Source organism: Scomber japonicus, chromosome 5 (genome assembly GCF_027409825.1).
Source record: "Scomber japonicus isolate fScoJap1 chromosome 5, fScoJap1.pri, whole genome shotgun sequence".
Lineage (NCBI taxonomy): Eukaryota > Metazoa > Chordata > Actinopteri > Scombriformes > Scombridae > Scomber > Scomber japonicus.
The window spans coordinates 1,308,620-1,323,036 of NC_070582.1; the positions used below are offsets into that span (position 1 = coordinate 1,308,620).

Here is a 14,417-nt window from a genome sequence, read left to right on the forward strand (position 1 = left end):
TCAAAGTTTTGTCCTTAGTTCACTTCCTCCTTCTTCTTCTCAGTCTGCTGTTTTAGGCATAGACTGTATAAAAGAAATATGACGTAACATCCGTGACGTACCCATTGGTTTGTGGACTGCTGCTCGGAAGCCAATAGTTTCTAATCTAGGCAGCGCCATCTTGAAAATTTCAGGTGCATGCTGGGAAAAATGCTGGGATTCTACTTATATGGGAGTCATGACGGATGTATGGGCGGGACCAACGGGAGGCTGCAATTGGTTACGAGGGCTGGATCTCGAGGACATTGGTCAATCAACCTGTCAATCAGGACGTAGCCCCGCCCCCTAATGCATACCCTGCTTTATCGTCACATATAAAATCAGGGAGGCCAAAATGTCCCAAATGAACATCATACTGCATTGAAGAAGGCTTTAAACTAGCGATTGAGACCATAAACACATTTTGAAAACGTTTACTGAGGTTAGAAATCAAGTGAGAAGTTGGTGAATTCTCCATTGACTTGTATAGAGACGGTCGCCCCCTGGTGGCCTTTTGATAGAATGCAGCTCTAAGTTACTTCTCCATTGACTTGTATAGAGACGGTCGCCCCCTGGTGGCCTTTTGATAGAATGCAGCTCTAAGTTACTTCTCCATTGGCTTCTTGTCAGTGGACAGGAACTCCCCGCCTGGTTTTAGGTGATGATGGTTTTTTGGGTTTTTTAAAGGTTTTTTTAGGGTTATTGGTTACTGTGATTGATCTTCCTTCATTATTAGTAACGGGAGAATCAATTGTTCTCATTGTGTGTATCAATAAAAAAAGATCTTGTACACCTGAGTCTTCTTGTAAACAGGTGTGTTAATGGAGAGAACACATTATTACACAAATTATACTTTAAAGTCTGTGTAGTAAGTAAGAATAAATATGTGTTCCGAGTTTGACATACCACAGAAAAGTGTGTCTTTTCTGCGTGGTCTGCTGCGAACTCAGCTGCTAGCTCGGCGGCTAACTCGGTTGGGGATTCCCTATGTTCCCTGGGTCCTATGTTCCCCACTTTGTATGTGACCGGGGAACATAGGGATGATCCTGTCTACAGTTAGCCAGTTAGCTGAGTTAGCCGCCAATTTAGCAGCTGAGTTAGCAGCCGATTTAGCAGCAGAGTTAGCCGCGATCAGGGAACATAGGTACGCTCCCCTCGGTTGCTAACTCGGCGGCTAACTTTGCGGCTAGCTCGGCGGTTAACTTGACAGCTAACTCAGCTAACTGTAGATTTTCATATTAAATATGCTCTACAACATGTATTCAAGTCCCACATCAGCACGGATCACAGCAGAAACAATAAAACCAAACAACAAAACGAGTCAATTGATTTTTAAGTCTAAAACTAATCGAGTTGAAGCACAGCAGTCTCTCCTCTCCACATCGTCACTAAAGAAGATACTCTTTAAAAAATATAACATTTCTTCAGGTTTATGCTAACAAATGGAAATATATATGTTAAATACACACAGTGAGCAATTATCACACACATTTCATTAGGTGGCAACAGGATAAATATCAGTATAATACCAACAGCATGTATTCTCAATAATCATCTGTTAATAATATCTGAGTGCTGGAAGATGTCAAAACTATCAAAAATATAAAAAATATAAGCATCAAAGTCACACACTGGATGAATAAAAACAGACAGGACGTTATTGCTGCTTTGTGATAACTCTCTCTCTCTGTTTTTGTTTGTCTTCAGGTTTCCAGGACGAACAAAGCTCAGAAATATTCGTACACCCGTCTGGACGAGCTGAAGGTTGGAGCTGTGGTCAACGTGTTCGGAGTCGTGATCTTCTTCAAGCAGCCGTTCAAGAGCCGCGGCACAGGTTTGATTTACCTGCTTTACTTTTAAAATAAGAGAGGGAGGAAGGAAGGGGGATGGAGGAAGGAAAGGAGGCAGGGAGGAAAGAAAGAGAGGGAGGAAGGAAGGAACAGGTTTGATTTATCTGCTTTACTTTTAAAATAAGACTCAGAGTCTCGCTGCGAAAGAAGGAAGAAAGGGAGATGGAGAAAGGAAGGAAGGAAGGAAGGGAGGAAAAAAAGAGAGAGGGAGGAAGGAAGGACAGAAGGAAGGAAGAAAGGGGGATGGAGGAAGGAAAGGAAGGATGGAGGAAAGAAGGAAGAAAGGGAGATGGAGGAAGGGAGGGATGAAAGGAGGGAGGAAGGAAAGAAGGAAGGAAAGAGGCAGGGAGGAAAGAAGGAAGGAAAGGGAGGAAGGAAGGAGAGAGGAAAGAAAGAGAGGGAGGAAGGAAGGAACAGGTTTGATTTACCTGCTTTACTTTTAAAATAAGACTCAGTGACAAAGAAAGAGAGAAGGAGAGAGGGAGGAAGGAGGGGAGAAAGGAAGGAAGGACAAAGAAAGAGAGAAGGAGAGAGGGAGGAAGGAGGGGATGGAGGAAGGAAAGGAAGGATGGAGGAAAGAAGGAAGAAAGGGAGATGAAGGAAGGGAGGAGAGAGGAAAAGAAGGAAGGAGAGAGGAAAGAAAGAGGGAGGAAGAAAGTACAGAAGGAAGGATAAAAGGGGGATGGAGGAAGGAAGGAAGGGAGAAAAGGAGGGAGGAAAGGAAAGAAGGAAGGAGGGAGGGAGCGAGGAAAGGAAAGAGGCAGGGAGGAAAGAAGGAAGGAAGGAGGGAGGGAGGAAAGAAGAAAGGGAGGAAGGAAGGAACAGGTTTGATTTACCTGCTTTACTTTTAAAATAAGACTCAGAGACAAAGAAAGAGAGAAGGAGAGAGGGAGGATGGAGGGGAAGGAGGAAGGAAAGGAAGGATGGAGGAAAGAAGGAAGAAAGGGAGATGAAGGAAGGGAGGAGGGAGGAAAAGAAGGAAGGAGAGAGGAAAGAAAGAAAGAGAGGGAGGAAGAAAGGACAGAAGGAAGGATAAAAGGGGGATGGAGGAAGGAAGGAAGGGAGGAAAGGAGGGAGGAAGGATGGGAGGAAAGGAAAGAAGGAAGGAGGAAAGAAGAAAGGGAGGAAGGAAGGAGAGAGGAAAGAAAGAGAGGGGGAGGAAGGAAGGACAGGAGGAAGGATAAAAGGAGGATGGAGGAAGGAAAGGAAGGATGGAGGAAAGGAAAGAAGGAAAGAAAGAAGCAGGGAGGAAGGAAGGACAAAGGAAAGAAGGAAAGAAAGAAGCAGGGAGGAAGGAAGGACAGAGGAAAGAAGGAAGGAACCTCCCTCCCTCCCCATTTTTTATTATATTATATTTAGTTTTTATATGTTTCTGGAGAGCAGCTGAACTCCTCTCAGCCTGTTTCCCTCTCAGAGATCTGATCAGTTTTCTCTCCTCAGATTTCTGCTCCAGCCTGAAAATCACCGATCAGTCCAACCAGAAGATCGGCTGCACCATCTTCTGCGAGAACCTGGACAACCATCCCAAAATCTTCCAGATCGGAGACATCATCCGCATGCACAGAGTGAAGGTTCGGCCCGGAGCTTTAGTAACCGCGACTCTGTGAGCCAATCCAGCCGCTAAAGGGAGGAAGGAAGATAGGAGGGAGGAAGAAGGGGAGGGAGGAAGGAAAGGAAAGGAAAGGAAGGATGGGAAGAAGGTAGGAGGGAGGAAGGAACCGCGTCTCTGTGAGCCAATCCAGACGCTAAATCACTGAAGGGTTGAGGTCCAGAATAAGGAAGGGATGGAAGGAAGGTAGGAGGAAGGAAGGATGGAAGGAAGGTAGGAGGGAGGAAGGTAGGAGGGAGGAAGGAACCGCGTCTCTGTGAGCCAATCCAGACACTAAATCACTGAATGGTTTAGGTCCAGAATACATGAATGACATGTTAGTAGAATATAAATCTAGTAGAGCTCTGAGATCTACTGACTCAGGTCAGATAGTTGAGCCCAGAGCTCTGAGATCTACTGACTCAGGTCAGATAGTTGAGCCCAGAGCTCTGAGATCTACTGACTCAGGTCAGATAGTTGAGCCCAGAGCTCTGAGATCTACTGACTCAGGTCAGATAGTTGAGCCCAGAGCTCTGAGATCTACTGACTCAGGTCAGAGAGTTGAGCCCAGAGCTCTGAGATCTACTGACTCAGGTCAGATAGTTGAGCCCAGAGCTCTGAGATCTACTGACTCAGGTCAGATAGTTGAGCCCAGAGCTCTGAGATCTACTGACTCAGGTCAGATAGTTGAGCCCAGAGCTCTGAGATCTACTGACTCAGGTCAGATAGTTGAGCCCAGAGTTCAAACTAAACATGATGAAGCAGCTTTTACACAACTGGAACAAACTACCAGCAGAACTGAAATCATGTTTAAATCCAGGTTAAAAACATTTCTCTTCTCCTGAGCTTATGATTGAGCTCTTTTAAAGCACTTTACATTTTAATCTTTCATTTACACTCTCTGTCCTTTTAATGATTGGACAGATGGAGGGAAGGAAGGAAGGAAGGAAGGGAGGGATGGAGGAAAAAAGGAAGGAAGGACAGATAGATGTCTCTCTCTCTCTGTCTCTATGTCCTTTTAATGATTTTAAAGCCAATTTATTATTTTATGCTGCGATCATTTTATTTATGTCTTTCTATTTTTCTGTACTTTGTTTTTATTATGGGGGGGGGTGGGGGGGGGTATGTATGTCTTAATGTTTCTGTTTGATGTAAAGCACATTGAGTTGCCATTGTGTATGAAATGCGCTATATAAATAAAACTGCCTTGCCTTAAACTCGTCTCCTCTCCTCAGGCTCAGCTTTATAACGACTCCATGACGCTGGTCAACACCTTCGGCTTCTCTGCGGTGATGTTCGACGGCGTGCAGGGCGGAGCCGTGGAGCCGCGGACCTCCAGCCGCTCCTTCAGCTTCGACCAGGAGGACCGTCGCTTGGTGGAGGAGCTGCGAGCGTGGGCGGCCGGCCAGGCGCTGCTGCCCCCCGTCCCAACCACGCCTCTGTCTGACATCCAACCCAACGCCTACTTCGACCTGACCTGCCAGCTGCTCGCCAAAGCCTTCATCTCGTCCAGCTGCACCCTGCTGAGGGTAAGACACACTCACTGATGACGTAAACAACAACACACTGGACTCATAGGTCGCTAACCGATGCTAACCGTGGCTAACAAGCTAGCCTGCCCGGTGCATGAGAGAGGAGAGAGAGAGAGAGGAAGGAGAGGAGAGAGAGGAAGGAGAGGAGAGAGAGGAACGAGAGGAAGGAGAGAGAGAGAGGAAGGAGAGGAGAGAGAGAGAGAGAGGTAGGAGAGGTAGGAGAGGAGAGAGAGAGAGAGGAAGGAGAGGAGAGAGAGGAAGGAGAGGAGAGAGAGAGAGAGAGGAAGGAGAGGAGAGAGAGAGAGAGAGAGAGAGAGAGAGAGAGGAAGGAGAGGAGAGAGAGAGAGAGAGGTAGGAGAGGAGAGGGAGAGGAAGGAGAGGAGAGAGAGAGAGAGGTAGGAGAGAGAGGAGAGAGAGAGAGAGGTAGGAGAGGAGAGAGAGAGGTAGGAGAGGAGAGAGAAGCACATTGAAGGTCCAGGACTGGAATCTGTCATCCGGACGTCTCCAGGCCCAGATTACCTGTGAGACCAGAAAGCACAGACAACTCCGGAGAAGAAGTTTAGCTTATTGATGCATTAATAGAACATGAATGTTAATGGATATAGATGGATGGATAGAGAGAGAGAGAGGGAGGAGGAGAGAGGAGCCCAGTGCATCATGGGAGTCCCCCGGCAGTCTAAGCCTATAGCAGCATAAACTAGGAGCTGGAACCGGCCCCAACTATAAGCTTTACTCTGGAAGACGAGGAAGAAAGAGGAAGGAGAGGAGAGAGAGAGGAACAAGAGAGAGGAAGGAGAGAGAGGAAGGAGAGGAGAGAGAGGAAGAGAAGAGAGAGGAAGGAGAGGAGAGGAGAGGAGAAGAGAGAGGAAGAGGAGGAGAGAGGAGCCCAGTGCATCATGGGAGTCCCCCGGCAGTCTAAGCCTATAGCAGCATAAACTAGGAGCTGGAACCGGCCTCAACTATAAGCTTTACTCTGGAAGACGAGGAAGAGAGAGGAAGGAGAGGAGAGAGAGGAAGGAGAGGAGAGAGAGGAAGAGAAGAGAGAGGAAAGAGAGGAGAGGAGAGGAGAGGGAAAGGAGAGGAGAGAGAGAGGAAGGTGAGGAAGAGGAGGAGAGAGAGGAAAGAGGACAGAGAGAGGAAAGAGGACAGAGAGAGGAAAGAGGACAGAGAAAGAGGAAGGAGAGGAGAGAGGAAGAGGAAAGAGAGAGGAAGGAGAGGAGAGGAGATTGAGGAGTAGAGAGGAAGGAGAGGAGAGAGAGGAAGAGGAGGAGAGAGGAAGGAGAGGAGAGGAGAGGGGAAGGAGAGGAGAGAGAGAGGAAGGTGAGGAAGAGGAGGAGAGAGGGGAAAGAGGACAGAGAGAGGAAAGAGGACAGAGAGAGAGGAAGGAGAGGAGAGAGAGGGAGGAGGACAGAGAGAGAGGAAGGAGAGGAGAGAGAGGGAGGAGGAGAGAGGAGCCCAGTGCATCATGGGAGTCCCTCGGCGGTCTAAGCCTATAGCAGCATAAACTAGGAGCTGGAACCGGCCCCAACTATGAGCTTTACTCTGGAAGACGAGGAAGAAAGAGGAAGGAGAGGAGAGAGAGGAAGGAGAGGAGAGGAGAGGAGATTGAGGAGTAGAGAGGAAGAGGAGGAGAGAGGAAGGAGAGGAGAGGAGAGGAAGGAGAGGAGAGGAGAGGGGAAGGAGAGGAGAGAGAGAGGAAGGTGAGGAAGAGGAGGAGAGAGAGGAAAGAGGACAGAGAGAGGAAAGAGGACAGAGAGAGAGGAAAGAGGACAGAGAGAGAGGAAGGAGAGGAGAGGAGATTGAGGAGTAGAGAGGAAGGAGAGGAGAGAGAGGAAGAGGAGGAGAGAGGAAGGAGAGGAGAGGAGAGGGGAAGGAGAGGAGAGAGAGAGGAAGGTGAGGAAGAGGAGGAGAGAGGGGAAAGAGGACAGAGAGAGGAAAGAGGACAGAGAGAGAGGAAGGAGAGGAGAGAGAGGGAGGAGGAGAGAGGAGCTCAGTGCATCATGGGAGTCCCCCGGCGGTCTAAGCCTATAGCAGCATAAACTAGGAGCTGGCCCCAACTATAAGCTTTACTCTGGAAGACGAGGAAGGAGAGGAAGGAGAGGAGAGAGAGGAAGAGGAACGAGAGGAAGGAGAGGAGAGGAGAGGAGAGGGGAAGGAGAGGAGAGAGAGGAAGGAGAGGAGAGGAAGAGGAGGAGAGAGAGGAAGGAGAGGAGAGGGGAAGGAAAGGAGAGAGAGAGGAAGGTGAGGAAGAGGAGGAGAGAGAGGAAAGAGGACAGAGAGAGGAAAGAGGACAGAGAGGAAGGAGAGGAGAGAGAGGAAGAGGAGAGGGAGGAAGGAGAGGAGAGAGAGGAAGAGGAGGAGAGAGAGGAAGAGGAGAGAGAGGAAGGAGAGGAGAGAGGAAGGAGAGGAGAGAGGAAGGAGAGGAGAGAGGAAGAGGAGGAGAGAGGAGCCCAGTGCATCATGGGAGTCCCCCGGCAGTCTAAGCCTATAGCAGCATAAACTAGGAGCCCTAACTATAAGCTTTATCACAATAGCAGCATAACAGGAAGTGAGCTGAACCTCCCAGCATGCAGGAACAAGGAGGATCATAGCGTGTGATACTAATCATCCATCGTTCCTCTCACTCTGATGCATCAACATGAAGTGCAGCTGTTCTCATTTCATCACCTCGAGGTTTCCCTGGAGGCTTTTTAACTGTCAGCTTTTATCTGATTGTTACCGGCTCTTCGTCTTCATCACCCAGACTGCTTTTCTTCTTCTTCTTCTTCTTCATGTTAATGTGACTTGTTGTCTTGTTAGAAACACGTACCTCCGCCTTCTTCTCCTTCTCCTTCTCCTCCTCCTCCTCCTCCTCCTCCTTCTTCTTCTTCATGTTAATGTGACTAGTTGTCTTGTTAGAAAGATGTACCACTGCCTTCTTCTCCTTCTCCTTCTCCTCCTCTTCCTCCTCCTCCTCCTCCTCCTCCTCCTCCTCCTCCTCCTCCTTCTTCTTCTTCATGTTAATGTGACTAGTTGTCTTGTTAGAAAGATGTACCACTGCCTTCTTCTCCTTCTCCTTCTCCTCCTCCTCCTCCTCCTCCTCCACCTTCTTCTTCTTCTTCTTCTTCTTCTTCTTCTTCTTCTTCTTCTTCTTCTTCTTCATGTTAATGTGACTTGTTGTCTTGTTAGAAACATGTACCGCTGTTGTTTTCTTCTTCTACTTCTTCTGGTTTATTTTGAAGGTGTGGGATGGGACCAGATTTGCTCACCCTGTATTTTATTTTGAAGGTGTGGGACGGGACCAGGCGTCCTCACCATGTGTTTTATTTTGAAGGTGTGGGACGGGACCAGTTGTGCTAACCCTGTGTTTTATTTTGAAGGTGTGGGATGGGACCAGCTGTGCTTACTCTGTGTTTTATTTTGAAGGTGTGGGACGGGACCAGCTGTGCTTACTCTGTGTTTTATTTTGAAGGTGTGGGACGGGGCCAGCTGTGCTTACCCTGTGTTTTATTTTGAAGGTGTGGGACGGGACCAGGCGTGCTCACCCTGTGTTTTATTTTGAAGGTGTGGGATGGGACCAGGTGTGCTCACCCTGTGTTTTATTTTGAAGGTGTGGGACGGGACCAGTTGTGCTCACCCTGTGTTTTATTTTGAAGGTGTGGGACGGGACCAGTTGTGCTCACCCTGTGTTTTATTTTGAAGGTGTGGGACGGGACCAGTTGTGCTCACCCTGTGTTTTATTTTGAAGGTGTGGGACGGGACCAGGCGTGTTCACCCTGTGTTTTATTTTGAAGGTGTGGGATGGGACCAGGTGTGCTTACCCTGTGTTTTATTTTGAAGGTGTGGGATGGGACCACCCTGTGTTTTATTTTGAAGTTATGGGGCAGGACCAGATGTGCTCACCCTGTGTTTTATTTTGAAGGTGTGGGACGGGGCCAGCTGTGCTCACCCTGTGTTTTATTTTGAAGGTGTGGGATGGGACCAGCAGTGCTTACTCTGTGTTTTATTTTGAAGGTGTGGGACGGGGCCAGGTGTGCTCACCCTGTGTTTTATTTTGAAGGTGTGGGACGGGACCAGGTGTGCTCACCCTGTGCTGAAGGTGACGGTCAGTCCGAACGTCACCGAGGGCCCGTCGTCCTTCTCCGCAGAGCGAGAGAGCCTCATCGCCAACGTCTTCGTCTACGACAACCACGTGGAGTTCGCCAAACAGCTGAAGGTAAGCAGACGTCACACTCACCAAAATAAAGAGCTAATTATAACTAACGTATTAATGGATCGCTCCTTGAGAGGAACCAACAGAAAACATACGGCATGCATCTATAAAACGCTGTCACACTGAATAATTACCCATAATGCAGCAGCTGAGATTAATGAGACACTCTGAGCTTATTAACACATTTTACATCAGAAATGACTCGAGGTGAGACGAACGTCCTGCTTCACTCTTCACTCTGCCACATGTTCTTCTCTCGTTCTCTACTTTTTCGCTTCTGGCAGAACTATTTTGGTACCATGTCAAAAATACTGTCGACAACCAAACGATCATAAATATCTCAGAAGACCAGAACTTTAGATATCTGAGCTTTCACTTCCTCCTTCACTGGAAGTCAACTTAAAACCTCTTCTAGCTCTCACTGGCTCGATGACTCTATTAGGGTTCTATAAAATCCGTTCTATTTTTTCCCTTCTTTCCCTCCATCCTTCCTTCCTTCCTCCCTTCTTTCCCTCCTTCCTTTCTTTCTTCTTTTTTTCCTTCCTTCCTTCCTTCCTTCCTTACTTCCTTCCTCCCTCCATCCCTTCCTTCCTTCCTTTCTTCCTTCCTTCCTCCTTTCTCTCCTTCCTCTCTTCCTTCCTTCCTTCCTTCCTCCCTTCCTCCTTTCCTTCCTTCCTCCCTTCTGTCCTTCCTCCCTTCTGTCCTTCCTTCCTTCCTCTTTTCTCTCCTTCCTCCCTTCTGTCCTTCCTCCCTTCTGTCCTTCCTTCCTTCCTCCTTCCTCTCTTCCTTCCTTCCTCCCTTCCTTCCTTCCTTCCTCCCTCCATCCCTTCCTTCCTTCCTTTCTTCCTCCCTTCTGTCCTTCCTTCCTTGCTCCTTTCTCTCCTTCCTCTCTTCCTTCCTTCCTTCCTTCCTTCCTTCCTTCCTTCCTTCCTTCCGGCATCATCTCTTTCCCACCTTCCTGTTTAATGAATGATGCAAGTCGTCAAGTTTTTTCCGTTTTAATTTTGTGAATCCTGGGTGGGCTCAGTGTGTGTGGGGGCTTGTTGTGCCACCCAGATTTGCTTCCTTCCGTGCAGTTTTCCCCAAACATATGTTCCTCTTCCACACAAAAACATCATTTCAGTGATTCACATCATGTCAAATTCCGCCTTAAAAATAAATTAAATTAAATTAAGTTAGCGCCACAGACTGTAGAGAAGAAACAGACGTAACATCTGTGACGTCACCCATTGGTTTGTGGACTGCTGCTCAGAAGCCAATAGTTTCTAATCTAGGCAGCGCCATCTTGAACATTTCAGGTGCATGCTGGGAAAAATAAAAACACGGATTCTACTTATATGGGCATGAGGCGGAGCCATGGGCGGAGCGGGGAGGTTGCTATGGTTACGAGGGCTGGATCTCGAGGACATTGGTCAATCAAGCTGTCAATCAGGACGTAGCCACGCCCTAATGCATACCCTGCTTTATCGTCACATATAAAATCAGGGAGGCCAAAATGTCCCAAATGAACATCATACTGCATTGAAGAAGGCTTTAAACTAGCGATTGAGACCATAAACACATTTTGAAAACGTTTACTGAGGTTAGAAATCAAGTGAGAAGTTGGTGAATTCTCCATTGACTTGTATAGAGACGGTCGCCCCCTGGTGGCCTTTTGATAGAATGCAGCTCTAAGTTACTTCCTGGTTGGACCGGAGCTCCACGCCTGGTTAGCGCCTGTACTAAGACATTCATCTGATGGCTCTAACTCCATTATTTTATATTAGGTAGACGTCGTGGTGCTTATGACACTAGGTTGAAATTATGCCGAACCGTCGCTTTAAAGGTAAAAGATGTTGTAACCATGGTAACGGACTGATCGAGGCTTTAATGAAGAAAAGAGACAAACTGATGTTAGTTCAGTTTGTAAGAATGAAATATATGTGAGGAGATAAATATGCTGTTCATACGGTCTGAAGTGCTGACTCTGAGTCCGTACAGGAAACACACACACACACACACACACACACGCACACACACACACGCACACACACACACGCACACACACACACGCACACACACACAGAGGGAACTGATAGTTTAGAGTTTATATTGAACTTCCTTACCAAGAATTTAACAAGTTTCTTCACCTGTCAGACTCCTTTGTAGTGTGTGTGTGTGTGTGTGTGTGTGTGTGTGTGTGTGTTTGTGTGTGTGTGTGTGTATGTATGTGTGTGTGTGTGTGTGTGTGTGTGTGATGATGTTTAGAGGAATCACTGCGTCCACTGTGACTCTGATTCGGAGAGCTTCTCTTAGATTGGATGTAACACCAGACAAATCCATCCACCTCCCTTTAGGATGACTTATTTCTGTGTGTGTGTGTGTGTGTGTCAGAGTCAGAGAGAGTGAGAGTGTAACTGCGAACCACATCCATCTTTATTGAGGTCTCTGAGACACAAATTGCATCGTGTCGGTCACAAAGTCACATTGAATTACAAGACAGACCACACACACACACACACACACACACACACATACACACACATACACACACACACACACACACACACACACACACACACATACACACACACATACACACACACACACACACACACACACACACACACACACACACACACACACACCCTGTTGCTGTCGGCCCTGTTTTTCTCAGACAGGTTTATTACACAGCTCTGTTGAACACGTCGATCCAGGAATACATTACTTTAGTTTAAAAAGCACTTTGAAGCTTTCCACACGACTGTCTCACACACACACACACACACACACACACACACACACACACACACACACACACACACACAGTAATACACACGCACGCACACATGCACACAGTCACACACACAGTCACACACACACACACTCACACACACACACACACACACACAGTAACGCACACACGCACACACAGACAGTAACACACACACAGACAGTAACACACACACTCTCACACACACACACACTGTCCTCACACACACAGTAACACACGACACACACAGACACACACACACACACACACACACACACACACATACACACACACACACACACACATGTACACACACACAGACAGTAACACACACACTCTTTCATGCACACACACACACACACACACACAGTAACACACACACACACACTAGGGCCTGACATATACTGGTGTTTTGGGCCAGTAGTGATATTAGGGAGTAAAAGAGTTATGATATCAATATCTTAAAAAAGAAAGAAAAATATAAAATGATGATGTCATATAAGATGGAAAATAAAAATAGTAAAAATAATTCATAGTAAAAGTCGTTAAAAAAAAAAAAAAATAGAATATATATAAAAATCCAGACAACCATTAAAATCAACTCAGTATAGTTTAATTTAACCCTTTATAGGACACTCATTGAAAGGAAGGAAGGGAAGGAGGGAGGAAGGAAAGGAAGGAAGGACGGAGGAAAGAGGAAGGTAGGGAGGAGGAAAGAAAGAGAGAAGGAGGAGGGAGGAAGGGAAGAAAGAAGAAGCAAGGATGAATAAAGGGGGATGGAGGAAGGAAAGAAGGAAGGGAGGAGAGAAGGAGGGAGGGAGGAAGAACAAATGGAAGTAAGGAAAGGAAGGAAGGACGGAGGAAGGAAAGAAGGAAGGGGGGGGAGAAGGAGAGGGAGGAAGAACAGATGGAAGTAAGGAAAGGAAGGAAGGAAGGACGGAGGAAGGAAAGAAGGAAGGGGGGGAGAAGGAGGGAGGGAGGAAGAACAGATGGAAGTAAGGAAAGGAAGGAAGGAAGGAGGGAGGAAGGAAAGGAAGGAAGGACGGAGGAAAGAAGGAAGGTAGGGGGGAGGAAAGAAAGAGAGAAGGAGGGAGGAAGGAAGGGAAGAAAGAAGGAAGCAAGGAAGAATAAAGGGGGATGGAGGAAGGAAAGAAGGAAGGGAGGAGAGAAGGAGGGAGGGAGGAAGAACAGATGGAAGTAAGGAAAGGAAGGAAGGACGGAGGAAGGAAAGAAGGAAGGGAGGAGAGAAGGAGGGAGGGAGGAAGAACAGATGGAAGTAAGGAAAGGAAGGAAGGACGGAGGAAAGAAAGAGGAAGGGAGGAGAGAAGGAGGGAGGGAGGAAGAACAGATGGAAGTAAGGAAAGGAAGGAAGGAAGGACGGAGGAAGGAAAGAAGGAAGGGGGGGAGAAGGAGGGAGGGAGGAAGAACAGATGGAAGTAAGGAAAGGAAGGAAGGAAGGAGGAAATAAGGAACGAGAGAGGAAGAGGAAGAAAGAAGGCAGGGAGGAAGGAAAGGGAGGAAGGGGGGGGAGAAGGAGGGAGGGAGGAAGAACAGATCGAAGTAAGGAAAGGAAGGAAGGAAGGAGGAAATAAGGAACAAGAGAGGAAGGGAAGAAAGAAGGCAGGGAGGAAGGAAGGAAGGAAAGAAGGAAGGGGGGAGAAGGAGGGAGGGAGGAAGAACAGATGGAAGTAAGGAAAGGAAGGAAGGAAGGAGGAAATAAGGAACGAGAGAGGAAGGGAAGAAAGAAGGCAGGGAGGAAAGGAAAGGAAGGAAAGAAGGACACACTCAAATAGAAACAGTAACAAACCAAAAGGATAAAAAAATAACTAAATAAGTAAAAAATGAAGCAGTTTCTGATTAAAAAGATTATTTGCTTTTTTAACTTTAATCTCTTGAATAAATCTAAACGTTCATAACAAACACAGAGAAGAGAAACTTTTATCCTTCAGTAGTAAAAAAAAAATATATAAAATCAAGTTGCTGATTTACTTTTGTATTTTTTCTTTCCAAAGTCAAAACCTCTTTCATAACCCCCCCGCCCCCTCGCCCCCCTTCAGTGTAAACGCTTCCTTTCTTCCCATAAATGTCCGATAATTTGTCCCTTTTCTTGTTGTCTGTGTATTTTCCCCCCACCCCCGCTCGCCCTCCCTCCCCTCCCTCCTCCCCCCCCCCCGTCGTCTTTGTCCTTTACTTCCTGTCCTCTCTGTGTTTCCATGCTGGTGATGATCAGCTGATCAGCATGGGAGGGGCGGCTCTCTGTGTGGCAGCAGGAACAAACCGCTTCCCTCCACAAGGACATCGAGCCTGTAATAAAAATAATCACAAATAGCTTCTAACAGGAAGGAAGGGAGGGAGGAAGGAAGGGAGGAAGGAAAGAGAGAAGGAAGGACAGAGGGAAGGACAGAAGCTTCTAACAGGAAGGAAGGGAGGAAGGAAGGGAGGAAGGAAGGGAGGAAGGAAAGAGAGAAGGAAGGACAGAGGGAAG

At 47.3% G+C, this 14,417-nt stretch overlaps 1 protein-coding gene across 1 annotated transcript in view; it reads left to right on the top strand.

The window, feature by feature from the left end:
* The first annotated feature begins 217 nt into the window (after positions 1–217).
* pot1 (protection of telomeres 1 homolog) overlaps positions 218–14,417 on the top strand; it is a 78,678-nt gene continuing 64,478 nt past the window's right edge. Inside the window, exons 1-5 of the mRNA XM_053319359.1 lie at positions 218–226; positions 1,726–1,852; positions 3,309–3,439; positions 4,692–4,985; positions 9,028–9,183. Coding sequence (XP_053175334.1) covers positions 218–226; positions 1,726–1,852; positions 3,309–3,439; positions 4,692–4,985; positions 9,028–9,183 — 717 coding nt within the window. The remainder of the gene's footprint in view (positions 227–1,725; positions 1,853–3,308; positions 3,440–4,691; positions 4,986–9,027; positions 9,184–14,417) is intronic.